Genomic DNA, 20,978 nt, shown 5'->3' with positions numbered 1-20,978 from the left:
ACCAACCCTGTGGAGAGCCTGCAAGGGAGAAGGTGGACAGATGCCAAAGAGTTCAACAACAAAAACATATGTGAGGCAAGTCTTTTTTTTTTTTCACTGCTTCAATTTTACATACTCTTACTTATCTTGAAAAAAAAAAAAACTCTTTTATTCCCAAACATTAACATGTCTCGAGGCAGTTTTTTCTTTACATCTTCCGCCTTGCGTTCTCTTGAACTTGATGAGGACATGCTGGAGAGGCACAAGTACAAGACACAGCTTGCCACCCATCACCTTAGCAGCTATTTCCTGAAGAAGGAGGCAATGGACAGAGTGCAAAGGAGTTCATCAATGGCCCAGAGACCAACTGTCTGCCAAGATGTGGTGATCCACAATGCTTTATATACAGGAGATATGGAGGCTTTAAAGCGTTTCTTTCCGAGAGGGTCGAAGGTGAACTTTGTCATTGAACCACAAGGAGGGGAGATGCGCTGGACGGCCCGGGGAGAAGGTGAGAGCTAAATGTCTCTAATTTAACAAAAAACTTAACTGATAATTAATCATTTTCTCATAACATTACAAAATTTTGAAAATTATGTTGCTTTTTGATCATTAAAATGTGGAGGTATGCTATACTGGCACCTGTATTTAGACACACGCTCATGTTATATTTAAGGAAACAAGCCACAAGGCTGTATTTATAGACCTCCTAATGTTCAACAGTCAGAACTGACGGTTATACTTAAAAAGTCTGCACATGTCCTGGATATTACAATACTTTCATGCTTCCTAAAAGCAACCTTAAGCATGTTGTTTTTCCAATTCTAAAATTCCATCATTTGTGGTTGCTTAATTGAAAACAAGCCAGCTATAATAAAATGCACTGTCATTGGCTTCCATGCCATTGCATGGCTGAGGTTCAAAAAGTCACCCACAGTATCTTGTAACACCTCCCTGAAATAGCCCTGCCTGCACAAACAACCCACATTTCAGCTCCTTACATCAGAAACCAGGGAACTGGCTAATGAATAAAACAACACAGATAAGTTGGACATGGCTTATCTGGCACCTAAAATAAAGTGGAAAAAGCAAAAGCAGTACCGCGAAGATGTTATCGCCACCGCCAAGGCCACAGGGTGCGTCCTCCAGTTTTGGAACTGTCTGCTTGTGGGTGATGCACTGACCATCCTGAGCATCGTGGACGATGAGGAGCACAGCTACCTCATTGATGCCATCTATGATACCAGCAATTTAGAAGAGTGGAAGAACTTCAGATTTAACTACAGAGGCCTCAGTAGGTTTTAAAACACACTCTTTCATTTTAAGTGACACTGTGATGTGAGCTTATAACCTAAATTGCTTAAGAAAAATATTTAAAAAAAACTGCTTCAGTATGTATGCTGTTTTCTAACATCACTCTAAAATGTTGCTTGTGCTCCTGCTGACAGGACTGTGGTCTTTGACGTATGAGCAAGAGTTGACAACCCCTCTTCACATCACAGCGGGCCGAGGATTTGCAGACTGCCTGAGCCTCTTGCTTCAACGTGGAGCAAATGTAGACCTGGCTCCTGGAGGCATCACTGCCCTGCATGAGGCCTGTGAAAGCTGCCAGGCAGAGTGCGCCAAATTGCTGCTTATTTATGGAGCGAACCCCAATGCTGTCTCAGAAGACGGGCTTATGCCTCTGCATGTTTGCACAAGTCCTCAATCACTTGAGTGAGTACGAATAAGTATAATTAAAACCCTACTAGCTTATTCCTATTATACTTCTTGTATCAGGATTTTGTTTATCCTTATAGTTGGAGCAACTGCTTAAAAATTTAAAATAAGGGCAAAATATAATTTTTTTAGATTTTATGAATTTATGTCCAGTACAGTTTACCTTAACATCAAATGAATCAGGTTCTGAAACAATATAAAGCATAAAAATGTTCCAGTAATCCAAGCTATAATATCTTTTACAACTTTAAACTCTTCTGTTGCACAACTTTTAGGATCCAGCTTCAGCATTCAGTCTTCTTGAGTTATCACCTGACATCAGGTGTTGTAAATCAGATTAACCTAAAATAAAGATACGATTCAACATTTAATTATCAAAAAGAAGCTCTATTATTCTCATACATGTTTAGGTTAGCGAACAAACATTAATTACTTTACTAAAGGTAAATCTTCTCATGTTAAAATTCATGAGGAACATGAAAGAAACATTTCACAGCTTTTTGTGAAATTTTATAAAGACAAAGAAAAAGAACATGTGTGAGCAGTATTTTAAAACAAACGATAACAGACATTTTGCATTCAATTGCAAAATTTGGATATATGAAAGCATATGTAACACTAAATCTAATGAATACTAAAGAAATTAGTAACAAGCCATTCCTCATCCTTAAAACTGTGCAAAGATTGCCATCTATAAGGCTTGACCTGTATTTGAGCTTGTCTGCGCAGGTAGGTTCTCCCAAACATTGACAGAATATGGGTGGTATCAATAAGGAGCTTTAGCATCATGGCAGGGGACGGCATTGGTAAATGTCTATACTTTATTACATAATTTTACCTTTTAAGGCTCTTAAGGGCCAAATAAATTCCATGTGAAGTCAAATTTGGCCTTAAGGCCTTGACTTTGACATGTGTTGGAAAGGATCAAAAGGATTTCCTTGATCAATGGTATCAATCGGGCTTGTCAATTACCAGAAAAAATAGGACAGTTATTTGGGAAAAGAAAAAAATTTCTACAAAACTGATGAAGAGAAAATACATAAGCTGGTTATGAAGGCCTAGAAGCTAACAGCAACTCTGATAAGCTTCACTGGAGGCTGAATGTTTGCAGTGTTTGCAAAGACAAAAATGTGTTGAAATAAACCAAGACTACTATGCATTATAAATCGTGTTTGCCAGGCTGCAACACTAAAGCAGCCATGGAAATTTAATGAATGTCTATGAGCTAAACTTGACAAACATATGGTAATTTAACCAAAAAAAGTGAACAATTGTCTTTCTTTCTTTTATCGTTTGTACAATAAAGAGAAAACCCTACCTACCTACTGTGAAACCTTTTTGGTGGCAGCATTATGCTGATAAAAAAAAAAATCACATTTTCTCTGGTGATTCTTTTTTTAGATTAAATTAGGAGATTTGTTTTTTTTTCAGCACCACATCCAAATTGAAGAATAGCATGATGTCACAAGAAGAAAATTAAAGATTTCAAAGCTAAGACAGAATCCGCAAATAAAATCTAACATAAAATCAGTGGAATCACATAACGAGGCTGTAAAAAAGCGATTTTGTGAAAGGTTGGCAAGCAGAGTTGCATATTTTGATCCAGCTGTGGTAAAGCAGGATTTTCTTATTTCCAGATCATTTACCAAGGCATTATTTCAAGACGTTGTAGGGCTCTGGATGTTACAGCTTTTAATTTCTGTTGTTGTTGTAAAAATTCTATACTTCTTATTTAAAGTTTGGAATCAGGTGTCCTTATTTATCCTATTGTTAGGATTATATGAAATTATTCATGTACATTATATGCTTGTTAAACTCTAATAATACCTGCCTGATACATGTTGAGGTTAATGTTTTCCTAAGTGGTTTATTTAAAAAGTACATTTTTTTAATTAATTATGTATGTAAAACAACTTTAGGAATGGATTGGGAGCATACAGACAGAGTGGCTCATTCTTAGCAGAGAGCTCTGTTGCTCTGATGTGGCAGGGTGTGGCCCTGGCAATGCATAAAATGCTTCTTTAACTGTCATTCTGGACCGACTTTCTAAAGAAGTGAGCCCGGTGGTAAGTGCTGCCATTTGTAACCTGAGACATTCTGTTATTTCTACTATTTGTCTGGCAGATGTGCCAAGTATCTCCTCCAGTATGGTGCCACGATTAACTGTTGTACTCTGGATGAAGATGATTCTCCGCTACATATTGCAGCCAGGAACGGACTGGGAGAACATATTGAGCTCTACCTGCGCCATGGAGCCTCAGTGGATAAACAGAACAATGAGGGTCTCACACCCCTGAATGCAGCTTGTGCACGCCCTCAGGAGATGAAGGACCTTGGAAGTTACTCGAAGGTGTGCCAGATGCTGCTGGATGCGGGGGCTGATGTTCACACTAAGGATCAGGACAGACACACTCCCTTACACATGGCCTGTAAAAACGTAAACCCAGATGTAGTGGATCTGCTGCTTGCCAAGGGGGCCTGTGTTAATAATATGGGCTATGGCGGAGACGCTCCCATGCATAACATTCTGAAGGTGGTGTGCTACAAGGTCTCCCATCATCCTGAGAGGATTGTCCGTGCTTTACTAAACTACGGCTCTATTCGAGTCTGGCCTGGTGCTCTCCCTGTGGTAGGAAACAGTTGCAGCCACTTGGAATTAAAAGTCCATTTATTTTCATTGTTTACTCTAAAAATTAAAGATAGTTTAGATTTATAAGTTCATCCGTTCAAATTATTGATTTCTGTTTAAACATAACTGTTTTATAATCAAAATCTAGAAATCAGTTTTAAGAACATTTTAATATTTTACTGGACCACCATAAGACTCTTTTTTTTTTTAACATACATGCAAAGTTTTATAAAAATCCACATATTAACCGGTTACTGGGTGACTTGTCAGCTGCCCAGCAAACAGTATTTGCACCCTGCAAAATGAGGTTAAGCTACAAAAGGCCATTGCAAAACCAGACACCTTTCCAAAGAGCGCTTTATCAAATATTGGAGGGAAGTTCAAAGAATGAAGAAATAAACTGTGTTTGGAGACATATTTAGGGAAACGGCCAGAGCTATTTTATTATTTGCTAAGGCTCTCCTACATCATATGGTAAATCGCCTGTACTTATACAGTCATTTGGTCAAGTTAGGAGACCTGACCAAAGTTCTTTACACTACATTCAGTCATTCATGATGGTGGCGAGCTACCTTGTAGCCACAGCTGCTCTAGGGCTCACTGACAGAAGCGGGGCCGCCATATAAAGGTACCACCATCAGTAAGCGATGCAGGTGAAACGTTTTTCCCAAGGACACAACGACATTGAATGGCACCAGAGAAAACATGAAAAAACTTTTACCCAGACTAATGAGAAAAAAAAAACAGACTCTCACTCAGTTATCAAAGGTCTTCTTCTGCATTTCATGGAGGAAGATTTGGGAGGCACAGAATCCTATTTGCTTGAAGTTCTTTTTTAAAGTCAGATGATGGTTTAGGAGACATGCACTGAAAAAAAGATCTAGCAATAAGTAAAACTTTCTTAAATTAAGTGTATTTACCTTTGATTTGAGTAGGTAAATGAGATGGAATCAGGATTTTTACTCTTAAAATAAGATAATTATATAATATTCACTTGAAATAATGCAATGCAATTGTGTTTTCTTATTTTAAATCTAAATTGTCTTGTTCCATTGGCAAGATGTCTCTTATCTCCTCAATTCAGGAACAAATGCACTTATTTTAAGAAAAAATTACTTATCAAGATTTTGATTTTTTTTGCAGTGTGTTATCTGCATGCAAAGGCAGTTCTAGGCAGGGACCAACAGAGGCCAGCGCCCCTGAAGACCTGGTTCTGGCCCATATTATGGCCCCTATACTAAAGGCATACATTGCAAAAGTTAAAAGATTTTTTTTTATCTTGAAATAAGTGTATTTTACCTAAATTTAAGCAGGTAAAACAGGCAGGATATCTGATCATTTATATTTCAAAAAAGAAAAAATAGCTTCAACATCTTTTTAAAGTAGATTATATGTAATAATTAAATTTTAAGGGCAAAAATAGTCATTCATCTGGAATATCTCCTTATTTACCTGTTAAGTTTACTGGGAATAAACAGACTCAAATATTTTTTTTTTACGTTTTAGATCAGTTTTGGCTGTGTAATATCAAAATAATTTCTTACAATGATATGTGCAGACACACGAGACCCTAATTGAATTATCTCTTGGACCAATTAAATGTTTTTACCTTTACAGTTTACCAAATTATTTAGAAATGACAGCCAGCTTTTAGCCTCAGTTGTTCTAAGATAAGATCACAGTTTTTATCTGTTATATCAGAAACCTGTGACCTTGCAGTAAACTACATGATGCACACTAGCCCTGGGTTTGTTCTGCTTTTTTGTGTTTTGTTTTTTTTCTTCTATAACCCCATCAAAAAAATAAAAAAATAAAACAATAATCCCACCTTAGCCCCCCTTGGTAAAGTTCTTCTGGAGAACTGTCTGTATGTGCAGGTCGACTGTATCAAATTCAAGTCAGCATAGCCATTTACCACATACATTTAAAACACCTCTGCTAGCAAGCTTTATGGAGAATCTGTTTTCACTGTTCTTACCAAAAGTACCAAAATATTAAAACTCATGGAAAAAGAGCCCAAACTAAGTATTGGGAATATACTAAACTACATGTATTACATTTTTGATGACCAGCCTTTTAGTGTTAGATATCATTTTCTCACTGTCTATGTAATATTCAAAATTTCTAGAAGAAATTAATTCTGGGGTTCCATAAGCTTTAAGCTTAGATCACTAACAGTAACACACAGCAATGCTTTATATGTTTAACTGCATATTTGTGACAATTCAAATGTATCTAAAAGCATTTGTGAAAGAACAAAAGCATTATAGAACAATGCAATCCAGATTGGTCATAGATAATAATTTAGCAACATAGCTTGTAACTAACTGTATTGGTTGACTTTTGATTGCTATGGTGTTTACTGCAGACTATCACAAGATTACATTCAAATTATTACCATTTCATGCCACAACACAAAGTGCGGCAATCTCTGCAGGGAACAGACTACAACTATCAGTGAACCCACGTGCACTAGACAAAATGCCTGGTTCCTAATTAGGCAAGTGTTAATAGGAGATTAATTAGCACTAATTGCATAATTTCCAGTTAAACCCCTGGAGGGAAGACCAATCTGTTCATTTCACAAGTGTTTAATTACTTTATTTCTTCAGTTCTACAGTCACAGAGCTCACTCATGAACTTAAATCATTGCACAAATCCCACAGCTTTACTTTTAGAGCTTTAGTGTGAACCTTTTTTTTTAGGTTTTGAAGCACTGCTCAGAATCGCCACACACCATTGAGGTTCTCCTGAATGCCTACAGCCACCTGAAAGTCACATACGCTTGGGTTGAGTCTGTCCCTGAAGATGCATACAAGGCAAGTTGTTTAAATTATATAATAGGAGAATAGATCACCTAATGGCCCCCAAAAATTTTCTTTTTTTTATTTCTATTTTAGCTATCTTTGCTATAATCACCCTCTTTAAGTCGTTGTACAGCACACTTTCATTTTCTTATAATGTTTAAGAGGATGACCAGAATAATTGTTTTTACTTTTTTACTTAGAATTAATTTAATTCACCTAACACAAACGTACAACAAATTATGTTATGAGCCGCTTAATGAAATCAAATTTAAATTAATACATATATACAACAGCTTAGCCAATTAAATACATTTCTGTGCTATCAAGGTCAGATTATCATTCATTATGATAATCAATGGGAAGCTGATGATATTTAGTTTATGGTGATTTCACATAACATTTAATGTAAAGTTGTATATTAAGATCATAAAGTCAGTGAATGTCATTTGAGTTATCCTGTGTTTTTTTATGCAACCAGGAGCACAAAGACTTCTATGACTCCATCTTCTCCTTGGCAAAGACTCCTCGTTCCCTGCAGCACTTAGCGCGGTGCAGACTAAGGAGCTACCTGGAAGGCAGAGTTTACAAAGTGGTCCCAAAGCTTGATCTGCCCAACTTCATTAAGGACTACCTGCTCCTGGAGTGCAGAGGATATGTGCACTGAACGCATGTTGTTGTGTTAGTGAAAGTCCACTGGTGGGGTGCAGACTAGTTAGATGATTTTTTTCTCCTTTTTTTTATGTTTCGGTTTCAAATGAAATTTTATTTAATCCTTGTCCTTGAGGAAGCAGCTGCTGCTTGTTTTTCATAATCCCTTGTAAAGCAGATCAACTGCTTCAGCACATCCATTGGTGTTTTAACACCACAAGAGGGAGCTATAGAACAGAATTGATACAGCAAGAGATGGATTTGGCATTTTACTTTTTTATGTTGTATATTTGGATTTATTTTGCATTTAAAGATAAAGAGAATAACTTTTTGTGATTGTATACATTATACTTTAATGATTTGGCTTGTGAACTGAGTATTTTCATAAATATTTGCATGTTATAATAAGGGGTTTATGTCAAAATTCAGATAAAGTAAAACATGGACATGAGTAGTGGTCCTGCTCCTTTGGTTTAGGTAGTAATTATATTGCTTAATGTGTTATTGAGTATTTCCTACCTTGACAGTGTCTTCAGGTTAAAGGAAAGAAAGTAAAATTTAAATAAAGCTTTAGCCAGTCTGGCTTGTATCCACTCAAATGGTGCAAACTTAATATCAGAGAATAGAAAGAGCCCCCAGAACCTACCGGTATAAGGTTTGAAGAAAGTTTGTATAGAAAATAATTATAAAGAAACCATTCCAGAGCAATGTGTTTGAAGGATTTTGCTCTTCCACAAACTGTTAAATACTTTTCTGAGAGTATTTTAGTTTCATATTCCCTGTGTCATTTATTTGTAGTTAAATTGATTAATTGACTTTATATGAGTGGAGGATTTATTTTTTGCTGACATCTGATATAGATTTTGTCTCTGTATATGAATATTAGGAATACATGCATAGAGTTTAAAACTAATTTTACCTTTTATCTTACAGTGCTAGAAATATACACAATGAATATACATAAGAAATAAAATTAGGCTTTTTTTTACGTTTAAATAGATTACCAACACTATTTATACTTGCTAAATGCCAGAATAATTGTACAATTTTTGTAACTTCTTTAAACTTTACAGTAATTAATTTGTTCTTTGTGTTTCTCCATTGAATGGAATTGCTTTTAAAATATGTGATTTCAGGCAAACATTTTGGTTGGATGTCTTACAACTTTATTTCAATATATTAATGAAATGTATTGTTATGTTCTGATTACGCCATCTATTTTTTGAGTGCACCAGTCCTTCCTGCAGCAAAATACCCAAACAAGATGCTGCCACTACTGTGCTTCTCATGATAGGTTTATAGGGTTTCCATTTATTCCTACAGATTAAAATAATTTCTTTGCTAATCATAATCTTGCTTTTTTATGTTACTATTGGAGTTATGGCATCTCTGTCCCTGAATGGATTTTCAGACCACTGGTTTCAGTTTGGATTCTGACCCTCTACTACAACCACTCCCTGCCACAATTGTTACAAGGCGTGAAATTTTATAATTATAATGATTTGGACAATTCAAAGCAAACATGTTCATCTCAGAGGCACAAAACCTTGGAAACCTTCATGGTTTTTATAGCTGTTGGAAAAAGATAACCTGTCACCTTCAGACATCTGGTAGTTTTATCATTCTGTTCCTCGGATATTGCTGTTTTTGTTTTGATTTTACCTTTTATCCCATAAACAAAGCTTTGTGTTTGAGAGATTGCCTAAAATTACCTACTGGTCTCAATTTTGATAAAATTATATAAAATAATCTAGCAAAAGGTTACAAATTCACGAGCTCATCAAATGGGGATGATTAAATAGTGCTAATTTTAATTTGAGCACACCCCTGATGTTCACCAAATTAAAATAAAACTTTTATGAAATGTCTTGTTGTTTTTCCATTTTGTCATTTTAAATAATCCAGTTCATTCTGACTGATTGAAAACTGAAGTTTAATATGACTTTTTTTTTATGTTTTATAAGTCTATGCAAATATCTGCTTTCAACTGAATCAACTTTCCATCTTTACTAAAGTCAGAGTTTAAGAACTTCAATTCAGCTGGTTAAAAACACAATATATATAAGCAAAATTGTTCCCAGTTATAAGATAAATTGGGGGTGTTTTTTTAAAGGTTTGTGACAATCTGCTATAAGTCGATAGAGTTTCTCTTTAATTTAAAACATTTTATTAAAAATCTAGATTTCTGTTACACTATTTTTGTTCCCTAGAAATAATTATTTATATATTTCCATTAGAATATAAATTACAAATTATTATTCACATAAAATTTTATTTGTTTTTCTAAGTCGCTCATATTAGATTAGTGTAACTGCAAAATAAGCAGACAAAGAAAAACAAATGTGAGGTGCTTCTTAAATGGTTTCAGTAGATTAGAGAGAGGTACTGCTGAAGTCACTTGCAATTATAAGAATTATCCTGGCCTGGTCCTCAGCAGCTAATCAGAGTCTGTGCTGATATGTTTATGTCCTTATGCAATCAGACGACCAGTTGGAGAGCCCGGGCACCCAGGACTCAATAGGGCTAATCATCATCAGCTTCCATTGCCATTTAAAGCGGGAGATGATCTGCGATTAAACCCCTTCTTAAAGCATAGAGAAGAATGATTCTTTTCTTCTTTTTTTTTCCATGCGCCATGTGTAGCCTATCTCTTTGGAGACAAATTACTCTCACCAGAGAAGCTCAAAGGAAAACGTCTGTGTTATTTCTTTGAAAAGAACATTAAAGTTCTCTTCATATTCAGTTCAAATAACCCTGCTTTGACTCTGGCCCATGCGCCCCAGAGTCCGCGCCGCAGATGACCTCGCATAAGTGTCTTTTATTTGGATCTAATTTCGCACAGAGCATCTCTCTCCGGGGAACAATTGTTGCAGTGGCACTTCTTTTTTTCACTTGAAGCCGAGCGCATTGTTTTTTTTAAGAGAAACATCTGCCTCTCCTCCCAATCTGCCCCAATCTTCCCCACACAAAAAAAAAAACCCAAAAAGAAGAAAAACGCGTTGTTTTTACGCTGTCCCTTGCATCCAGAGTAATTACTTATCATCAATCAAAATTAATAATAGCTGATTGGGTTGGTGTGGTCAACGATTATAGAAGGGGAAGGGCTGGAGCAGTCTCTCACACCGTTTGCCAGTCAATGGTGAACCTGGCAAATAAAGGAGGGGGGGGGGGGGGGTGCGGCTCGTCTATTTGGTCTCCACTGGGAAACTACCGCCTCTCAAGACGGCCAAAAAGTCAGAGGCTGAATAAGGAAATGAAGCGTAATTTGAGGAAGATGGATGAGTCCCTAGGGAAACACCCCTCCTTTTCATTCCTCTTGTATTGCAGATGATAACCAATGCGCTCCCGTCCTCTCTTTCTCTGCGCGCGCTCACACTGTGCGCATCAGAGAGGGCTTGGGAAGGAGGAGTCGCTCAGGGGTTGAAGGGGGGGTAGATAGAAAGATAGAGAGAGCGTATGTTTATGTCTCAGTGTGTAACGAATAAGAGGGGGGAAAAGGTGGCGCTTCGGCCCCGGCTGTCAGACGCGTAAAACGAGCGCAGAGATCAGGAGAAACAGGGATGACAACACACCAGCAGAGGATCTACTTTCCTTTCACTCCGTGTTCAGATTGAAAGTTTTCCCGTCGCAGAGGAGAGGACATTTACTGTCAGGTCTTCCCCCACAACAAAGAAAAACAATGCAGAGACCGGGCGGGCAAGGGACGGCGTTCTCCATCGACTCTTTGATTGGAACCCCTCAACCCAGACCGGGTCACCTTCTCTATACGGGTTACCCTATGTTCATGCCCTACAGACCTCTGGTTATCCCGCAAGCTTTATCCCACTCTCCTCTCTCCTCTGGCATACCTCCTCTTGCGCCCTTAGCTTCCTTTGCCGGGCGGCTAACCAACACCTTCTGCGCCAGTTTGGGACAGGGGGTTCCGTCCATGGTGGCGCTCACCACCACCATGCCGAGCTTCTCGGACCCTCCGGACAGTTTCTATCCGCCACAGGAGCTGCCGGGTCCGCGTTTGAGCGCAGCCGATCCCGGATCGAGGAGGCAGGAAAGTCCGCACTCTGATGAGCTGCACAGCCGGGACAAGGGCTCCGATCTGCTCAACTTTTCAGAAACTTTTCAGACAATATCCGGTAAGCCCCTGTTCATCACATGCATTTGTGTCTGAAAAAATCGGGTTCACTCTGTATGCATTAAAAAGAAGAAAAAAATAGTTTATAGGTTTGATTGATTAGATTTCAAGCATGCAGACAAACTGCGAATATTTCCTTTTTTTATTATTATAAAAGGGGATAAAGGCCTGTTTACATCTGCATTGTTTACATGAATCTTACATGTGGAAGGATTTTGAAGACTATATAGGTTACTCAATAAAACTTAAAATCAAAAAAATAACATTTTAATACACACACAATTATTTATTCATTAAGAACATTATTAATCTATTGTTTAGCATCAAAATGTGATCATTGGAGGAACTCTACTCATTTCTGCACAACTAAATGTGTGATTCACTGAACTAAAATTAATCATTGGGAAATTAATCTCTTAATGTATTGGAAAAATATTTTATTGATTTGTACATATCTTATTTTTTTTCTTGCAAAATGGTTTCAATTTGCATTAACTTTGAACTGGCGCAAGCCAAAATAAACAGAATTTCACTGAATTAACTAAATTATACGGATTCAGTTTTGGGCAAATTTTCCACTTTACTTCATACATTGTATAAATAGGAAATATTTTTATTGTGTAACGAGAGACAGAAAAAAAGTAATAAACAACGAGAATAATTAAAGATCATAGGACGTTTAAAAAAAAAAGACGCCAATTCTGCAGCAGAAATTCAGTTTCCTGTTATTTTCTGTGTTGCTTCTATATATTTGAACATATGTTTGGCCTTTTGCCAAAACGGTTCATTATAAATGAGCATATAGGCCGTAGCATAAATATTTGGATAATATTTGCAGAAAGTTCCACTTTTATGGATTTATCACCAACTAATCCAAAAAAAAAAAAAAAAAAAATTAATTGTTACTTAATTATTATATTTCTTCTTTTTTTTCAGGTGAGACCAAATTATACAGTTCAGACGAAGAAAAACTGGACCTAAAGTCAGCGGACGCGGTTTGCAGCGACAGGGAGGACAGCTCTGCGGACAGCGAGAACGAAAGTTTCTCAGACGGGACAAACTGCGGCGGCCTGTCCCAGAAAGGCAAGCTGAAAGGCGGCTCACAGGAGGCGTCTCTCCCGAGCGGCGGCTCGGCGGGGAAGAGCCGCAGGAGACGAACAGCTTTCACCAGCGAGCAGCTGCTGGAACTGGAAAAGGAGTTTCACTGTAAAAAGTACCTCTCTCTGACCGAGCGCTCACAGATCGCTCATGCGCTCAAGCTGAGCGAAGTTCAGGTGAAGATCTGGTTTCAGAACCGCAGGGCCAAATGGAAACGAATCAAAGCCGGGAACGTCAACAACCGCTCCGGAGAGCCGGTAAGGAACCCCAAAATCGTCGTTCCCATCCCGGTGCACGTCAACAGGTTCGCCGTGAGGAGTCAGCATCAACAGATAGAGCAGGGGAGCAGACCATGAAGAGCGCCTCCATCTGACTCTATGAAGGACTCTCTGATTTGAAGAAGTGAAGAATAAAACTATGACTATTTAGTTATTTTGTCTGAGAGGTGAGGCTATAGGGAGATTTATTCCCAATGGTATAAATGATACATTTTTATTTATTGTCCTGTTAATATGTAAATAGAAAAGGGTACAAACTGGCACTAAGAGATGTGACTGTAAATATTTTCTAAGTATTTATATGTAGGATCCGATCTGTTGATTCTGTGCATGTCCTCATTTGATGGGAGAAAAAAAGAAAAGAAAATCCCGCATTTTTTTTGTTTTGTTTTGTGTTTTGTATTTGTTGACCACATTTGCATGTTTTACTGGGGATGTTTTACATCTATTTGGTGCAGGAAGCACCTTGGAGATTTTATTTGTGGAGGCAAAAAAAAAAGGAAATAATGAGCGAAAAGGGACATCTGTAAAGTATGATCTAATAAATTGCTTTATAAAAATACTGGAATCCAGATTGAATCACTTTTATCTATAGAACAGATTTACGATCTTAAGGTGTTACCTGATGGTTGTTCAAATATAAATAGTTTAAAACATTAAACAGAGCTTTTAATAAAAAGAATGTCTAACAAAATAATTATTACTGTATTACTACTACACCTATATTCTAGCAATTTTTAACTTATTTTCCTGGCCGTCTACTTTAGTAAACTGGTTTCCTCAATGTTTTTTTTATTGTTATTTTGTTCTTCACAAAAGCACAACGATTATTTTTAACCTTGAAAATTTGAAATGATTTTTTTCGAGACATAATCACTCAAAAGGTAGATGATTGTTTTTTAAATAGCAACAGTGATTGATTTCTCTTAAGGAGGCTATGTTGGTGGACTGATGGATCCTCATTAGGGAAGAGCGCATCAGGCACTCTGTGATAAACTTCTCCATCAGATACAGAGATACAACAGCACCTTTATTTATTTTAGTTTTCAAATTTCCCAATAAGTCACAAAAAGTGGAAATAAATTTGTTCTTATAGAATTATGCTTCATTTAAAATACAGCTGGTTTACAGATACTTTATTTGCACAGAAATGTTAAGGTTTGAAGGGAATTATAAGTATACATAAAAAAAAAACTGCATGGAGTTTAACCTAAAAAACAAATATTGTTACAAATAACAACAAACTCTGTCAGAGTTGTATAAATATTATACTTTACTACTTCTCTACTTAAGTTGGGACACCAACACATTTCCTAAAATAAAAAAAGATAAAACAAGAAAATTACTTACCGTACACACTACTGATCATAAGATATGTTGCATATGACCACAGCTTATTAAAGGAAGCAGAAAAACAAGGAGTTCACAGAAAAAAAAACTGTTTTTAGTAAGGTTGCCTGTCTCTGTATTTAGTGTAAAAGAAAATTTTCTAAAGAAAAATCTCAGGTTTCAACATTCAAAGAAACTCATAGCTTTTATAATGTTTCACTGCATTATTATTGTAGGTATAACCAGGAGCATGTTCATTTTCCAGGTTTTATCAAAAATATTTTTATAGTAATTTTCTCCATCTTAAATGAGTAAGGAATGCACAGTTTGTTCCTCTTTGAACCTCATAAGGAATGCCAACCTAAAATACAGCTTGACCTCAGAGCATAAACGGCCTTCAGTGACCTGGGTAAAGTTTATTTCATCATCCACCTCATACATCAAGACTGTGACACTTGGATGGGGATTCAAGGAGTGATGAGCGAGTGGGAAGTTTTATTAAGGTACAAGAGCTGACTAATATAGACAATCAATTCCACGACAGCGTGCCAGAGTGCAGCTGCTATTTCAGTCGCCATGAGCTGCATCCTGAAGGTGATGATGAGGAGCAGTGACAAAGCTAACCCTTTGACTGCAGGTTTGTTATTGCTGAGGTCCTGTGAGAAAACGAAGCAGCAGCATTTGAGCGTTTCTTTGCTCCTCCCTGTTAAACTAATTGTGTTGATGCTTCCAGAGTTGTAATAAGCTCTTCCTTTAAAGCTGGAGAAGTGGATACTCAAATCCCAAATTGAATTATCAGCTCCTTCCACGTGTAACAATTTCCTCATCCCCACCTGCAGCGAGAAGGAGAGGACAGCGAAAGACCTCATTACTGGCCAGTGGAGTTGGCGTTGAGTGCTTGTGCTGACTGGAGGCCTGACTTTTTAGGAGGGTCCGGGCGTTAGTGGATACAGTGATGTATGGGCAGATGCATCAAATCGCACAAGATAAACAAGCGATGAGTTTCATCAGGGCCATCATAGCTTTAATTTGGCTGCCTAATGAGTCAGATCTAGTGGCGGAGATAAGAGTTGTCAGAGGCCTGGCTCTAATGAATTTCTTGCCACTTGTAATCAAGGTTGCCTGTCTGAGGGGGGATGATTAATGGAACCCTGGAGGATTCCCTCGGCCCTCAGCCTTCATTACATCTAATGCATTCTCAGGCAAATTAACAGCAAAATGCAGGCAAAAGCCAACAGGGAAAGATGGGGAGAGAAAAGAGAAGAGAGAGAGAATGGGAGGAAAGTGGTGAGAGCAGAATGTGTTTTATAAGACAAAGGAGTTTAACGAGGATGTGATGAGGAAGATAGTGAGACGAAGGAGTTGGGTTGGCAGAGATGGACTGAAATGTGCACATTAGTAAGATAGTATCCAAATTAGTAAGGAAGAGTAGGTTTCAATGAGTAAGGGCAGAGATTATTGTAAAGGCAGTGGTCAACTTTGATACAGTTGGAATTTATAACTGCAAAAATAGACAAAACAGAATGTCTTGCTTGTTTTGCTAACTTAGATACCTAAATCACCAATGAAAAATTCTCCCAGGAATGGTTGATATATGTAAACAAAGCAACCAACAACAATATAAAAAAGTTGACCTCCTAGAGACTTTTTTTCAGGTTTTTTTTGTGTGTGTGTTTTTTGCCTTTTTAACAATTTACATATTTTAGTTCTACAAAATGAACATTAGCAACAAAAAAAAGTCAGGAAATAGCGTGATTACTATTTGAATCTCCTTGGTAACACCATAAAGGCTGTAAGGTTGCTAAAAGCAAAACATAATGCCATAGTGTAAAGAAAGTTGGAAACTCAAGCAAACCAGCATGAGAGTGAAAACTAACAATTGTTCACTTTCCCAGGAGTGGGCAGTTTGCCAATTTTACACTAGTGCACCAATGACTCATCAAGGGAGGAATAAAAACAAACAAGACTTTCTAAAGGTCAGTGTTTATGATTCAACAATAAGCAAGTGAGGGATTAATAAGAGCATCAATTTGAAAGTTGCTTGGTCAAAATCCTGCTACGCTGCACAAAATAACACAACTCCCGACATTAATCCAACAAATTCAAACCTTCATGCCAATTGTGTTTTGGCTAGGATTGTATTTTACTCAGTAATGATCAGTTTTGCAGCTTATGATCCCAACATTACATCTGGCCCTGTACTGATCTGGTCCCCTCTCTGGGCATATGCTGAGGAAACAAGTTTTTACTACAGCTTGGCAAGATAATTTTATATTGCAACAGATTTATTTATAGTGTTTGTAACCGATCTATATATATCATAGGAATTTACTCTGGATGCAAAATGCTCTGGAGGGATAAAGGCCAATGCCTGCAAAAAATCAAAAAGATAATTTTTGGTTTATAACAGAGAAAGTGAGTATAAATAGTTTGTAATTTTTTCACAAATTTCCAGATTTTGACAGTGTTCTCCAATTTCTAGATTGATTTAATTAGCTTCACAACATTTAGCATATCCGAAAACAACACATTTTTATGAAGGTTAAAGGTATTGTGGAGGATTTTCGCAAATTTTTAAAACTAGAATTAGAATTATCTCCTTGTGTAGTCTCTGTTTTAAAATAGCTGTTTGCATCACTCATACAAGCTTACTAACCAAAAGAAGATTTGCAATTTTTCAACTATGTCAGACTCACTACAGGTAAATAAAAAAATGGGGACGACCACATAGGACTGTCTTACGTAAACATATCACCAGAATGACTGACAAGTAGGAGGACAAATTATTATTATTATTTATTTATTTATTTTTATAATTTTTTTTTATTTATTTAAATTATTTATATGATCCACCCGGAAATAGAACATCCTCCAGTATCTGAAAGAGTCTTCTTTGGTTTCACCTGGAACACCTGCCATTGCGTCTCTCTTAAGCTTCAGCCAATCAGCGACGGACCCCCCCCCCCCGAAGCCAATCTTTTCTCAAGACGTTCCTCAGTAAGACAAACGCCCAGCTTCCCCATGCAGCATATCAGCCAAACTTCGACCCACCTCCGCCTCATCTCCTCCCTCACTCTTAGGCTACTCTTAGACCCTCTCATCCTCTGGCTTACTCCACCACCAGTGGTCACGGGAGGATGAATACTCTAATCCTCTTCCTAAATTATTAATCCAAGCTTATACCGATTTACAGCATCATGTCTTCTGCCGGGATCCGAGTGCCAAAGAAATTATTTCAATAGTGTCAATAAAATCTTCACTTCTTTTCTCCATTAAAGTCTCTCCAAGTTGAACTGCTTTAATATATGATCAGCACCTAATGAAATAATGCAGTGCAGAAGTTGACTTGTAATTCAGCAGTGAGGGAATAACCCTTATCACTGCTGGTATATGGAACATGGAATAAAACTATGCCCCTTTATTTCCCTACAACCAAACATCACATTTAAAGCTCTTTATTCTTCCCAATGGTTTTATTGGAGCGTCAATATTCTCTATGTCATCGATACCAAAACCATATCCAGATTAAAACCTGGACTTTAGTCTGATAGGCCGTTAAATTTTGGGATGCGCTTTTGCCTGATTTAAAAAAAAACAAAAGCCACCCAGTCTATATCTACATCAAATTGTTGTTGAAAATATATAAATATCTTTACATTTATGTCTATTAATCGATCTATAATTTTTTTACACCTGTTACTTTTTTTTTTCCATATTCACCCATAAAAAAATGGATGTAATTTTCCAGGCTGTATAAGTATCAAGCTTAATGTTTGTTCAACACCTCCTTGATGCAGCATGGACAGAACGTGTCATTAACACAGCTGTTAAAGTGGCCTGCTGTAAAGCAGCTTGGAGGTGTTATGGAAATATGTATTTAATGTTTGCAAATATGGTCTCTTCAGGTCTTTGTGTACCCATCCATCAACCTCAGACCCACCTCTGCAATCTCTGAGGCAATTTGTCTGAGAAGAGGTGGGCGTTGAGGAGCCCTCCTCACTGTTTAGCTGGGCCCTGATGAAATATCAAAACACACAGCAGCACCAGTCTTGCCAAGGTAGACATACGTATAAGTTACCAGGATCTGTCATTATAGGATGCATTGGAAATTATATTAAGAAAATAAATATTTATTTCTGTTTGAATTAATTAAAAAATGAACTCTTTTATAAAGTGCCTTGCAAAAATGTTTCAGTCCACTTGACCTTTTTGATCTTTTGCCACATTTCAGGCTTCAAACATAAAGATAGAAATTTTAATTGTGAACAATCAACAAAAAGTGGGACACGGTCATGAAGTGGAACAATTTTTATTTGATATTTGAAACTTTTTTTTCCAATTAAAAAAGCTGAAAAATTGGGTGTTCAAAATTGTTGAGCCCCCCTGAGTTAATAATTTATAAGGCCACCTTTTGCTACAACTACAACTGCAAGTGGATTGGACTATGTCTCTATCAGCACATCTCGTTTGGATTCAGGTCTGGACTTTGACTTGGCCCTTTTTAACTCCTGCATATGTTTATTTGTGAACCATTCCATTGTATATTTTGCTTTATGTTTTGGATCTCTGTCTTGTTGTAAGATAAATCTCCATCCTAGTCTCAGGTCTTTTGCAGATTCTTCTAAAATGGTACTGTATTTGGCTCCATTCACCTTTCCATCAATTTTAACCATCTTCCCCAAACCATGATGCTGCCACCTCTACGTTTGACAGTGGGGATGGTGTGTTCACGGTGTTCTGTGTTGCTTTTACGCCAAACATTACGTTTTACCTTGTTGCTAAATAGTTTGATTTCGGTTTCATCCGACCAGAGAACCTTCTTCCACACGTTGCTGTGTCTCAGACATGGCTTTCTTCCATAAAGGCCAGATTTGTGCAGTACACAACTGATTGTCTCCCACCTCAGCAGTAGATCTCTGCAGTTCATCCAGAGTGAGCATGGACCTCTTGGCTGCATCTCTGATCGAAGGTTAGAGGGACGGTCGGGTCTTTGTAGATTTTCAGTGGTCTGATACTCCTTCCATATCAATATTATCGCTTGCACAGAGTTCCTTGGGATGTATAAAGCTTGGGAAATCTATTTGTATCCAAATTAAACTTCTCCACAACAGTATCTCAGACCTGACTGGTGCATTGCTTGTCCTTCATGGTGCTCTCTGCCCTTTAAACAGACCTCTGAGACGATCACAGAGCAAATGTAATTATATGGAGACTTGATTACACAACATTGTCAACATTGAATGATTCGGAGATCCTCACTGAAATTCTGGAGAGAGTTTGATGCACTGAAAGTATAGGGGCCAATTCATTTTGCATGCCCCACTATTCATTTTTTTTTTGTATTTGTTAAAAATTGCGAATGTGTCCCACTTGTTGGTGATTCTTTACAAAGAATAACAATTTCATATCTTTATGTTTGAAGCCTGAAATATGGGAAAAGGTTGAAAACTTCAAGAGGGCCGAATACTTTGGCAAGGCACTGTATATTTACTACAGGTTCAACCTAATGCAGCAATGCAGACCAAATTCCTTGCAAAGCAACTGGATGACCCCTAGTAAAGTCGTCCTCTAAGTACTGCTGGAGTGATGAGTTTGAGTATCTCGGGTTCCTGTTCATGTGTGAGAATGCAGCAGGAGATTGATGGACAGTTTTGTACATTTGGCACTTTAAGAAGATGTTGCCCTGGTCTGTTGAGTGAAGAAAAAGCTGAGCAAAAAGGCAAAGCTCCATTTACAGGTCGGTAAATGTTCCTATCGACAGCTATGAAGTCTGCATGACTGAAAGAGCGAGATCCTGAATACAAGAGGCTGAAATTAGCTTTATCCACAGTGTGGCTGGACACCCTCTTAGAGTGAGGAGCTTGGTAATTTGGGAGATGCAGGGTGTAGAGCGACTTCTCCTCCACATTGAGAGGAGTGAGGAGTCCTGGAGGCCTCCCTCAGAAGGTGTTTCAGGCATGTCCCATTAGGATGAGGCCCCATGAGACAACCTAGGACAAGCTGGTTTCTGGGGAGAGAAATCTCTGCTGAGGCTGCTGCTGCCCTGACATGGTCCTGGATAAGGGAAAGACAACAAGTACGAATATGAGCTTATAATTACAATAAAATGTTATGTTTATTTAGTTGTGACAGACTCACAAGTGCTCACATTATTTTTCTTTTGCATTTAAAGAAAGTTTTATTTGTTTTTACTAAAGAAATTATATTCCATCCTCTCATCCAAGGTTACTAAATGATTTATAATTTAATAATGAACAATATGAGAAAGTTTGAGAGAAACAAACAACCAGAATCTCTCAGACGGAGAAAGAAAACAACCAACACGTTTTACCGTCTGATGTTTAACTGTATATTATTTATCA

General features: G+C 37.5%; 2 protein-coding genes across 6 annotated transcripts; both read left to right on the top strand.

Moving 5' to 3' along the window:
- asb10 (ankyrin repeat and SOCS box containing 10) lies at window positions 1-8,817 on the top strand. Of its 5 annotated transcripts, none has more exons than XM_038305805.1 (6): window positions 1-70; window positions 165-490; window positions 1,428-1,695; window positions 3,823-4,327; window positions 7,033-7,146; window positions 7,613-8,815. In XM_038305805.1, exons 2-6 carry the CDS (start codon window positions 166-168, stop codon window positions 7,796-7,798), a joined length of 1,398 nt encoding a protein of 465 aa, XP_038161733.1. In that variant the 5' UTR covers window positions 1-70; window position 165; the 3' UTR covers window positions 7,799-8,815. The 5 variants fall into 5 exon arrangements, with proteins under 5 accessions (XP_038161733.1, XP_038161736.1, XP_038161734.1 ...); XM_038305808.1 differs by having other exon boundaries at window positions 6-75; window positions 3,823-4,048; window positions 7,613-8,817; XM_038305806.1 differs by having other exon boundaries at window positions 6-70; window positions 226-490; window positions 7,613-8,816.
- Window positions 8,818-11,199: 2,382 nt separating this feature from the next.
- Window positions 11,200-13,786, top strand: gbx1 (gastrulation brain homeobox 1). Its single transcript, XM_038305826.1, has 2 exons — window positions 11,200-11,912; window positions 12,848-13,786. Exons 1-2 carry the CDS (start codon window positions 11,462-11,464, stop codon window positions 13,363-13,365), a joined length of 969 nt encoding a protein of 322 aa, XP_038161754.1. The 5' UTR covers window positions 11,200-11,461; the 3' UTR covers window positions 13,366-13,786.
- The last annotated feature ends 7,192 nt before the right edge of the window (window positions 13,787-20,978 follow it).

Source organism: Cyprinodon tularosa, unplaced genomic scaffold (assembly GCF_016077235.1).
Source record: "Cyprinodon tularosa strain WSP-4 unplaced genomic scaffold, ASM1607723v1 ctg566, whole genome shotgun sequence".
Taxonomy (NCBI): domain Eukaryota; kingdom Metazoa; phylum Chordata; class Actinopteri; order Cyprinodontiformes; family Cyprinodontidae; genus Cyprinodon; species Cyprinodon tularosa.
The sequence above is the reverse complement of the archived record's forward strand: the minus strand, read 5'-3'. Positions and strand labels throughout refer to the sequence as shown.

Excerpts from the sequence above, each read along its gene's own strand:
- asb10 (XM_038305804.1), top strand. The coding sequence starts at position 41 with ATGCCAAAGAGTTCAACAACAAAAACATATGTGAG. Across the intron at positions 491-1,427 it reads CTGGACGGCCCGGGGAGAAG|GACTGTGGTCTTTGACGTAT; the intron begins GTGAGAGCTAAA and ends TCCTGCTGACAG. Across the intron at positions 1,696-3,822 it reads ACAAGTCCTCAATCACTTGA|ATGTGCCAAGTATCTCCTCC; the intron begins GTGAGTACGAAT and ends TTTGTCTGGCAG.
- gbx1 (XM_038305826.1), top strand. The coding sequence starts at position 11,462 with ATGCAGAGACCGGGCGGGCAAGGGACGGCGTTCTCCATCGACTCTTTG. Across the intron at positions 11,913-12,847 it reads AACTTTTCAGACAATATCCG|GTGAGACCAAATTATACAGT; the intron begins GTAAGCCCCTGT and ends CTTTTTTTTCAG.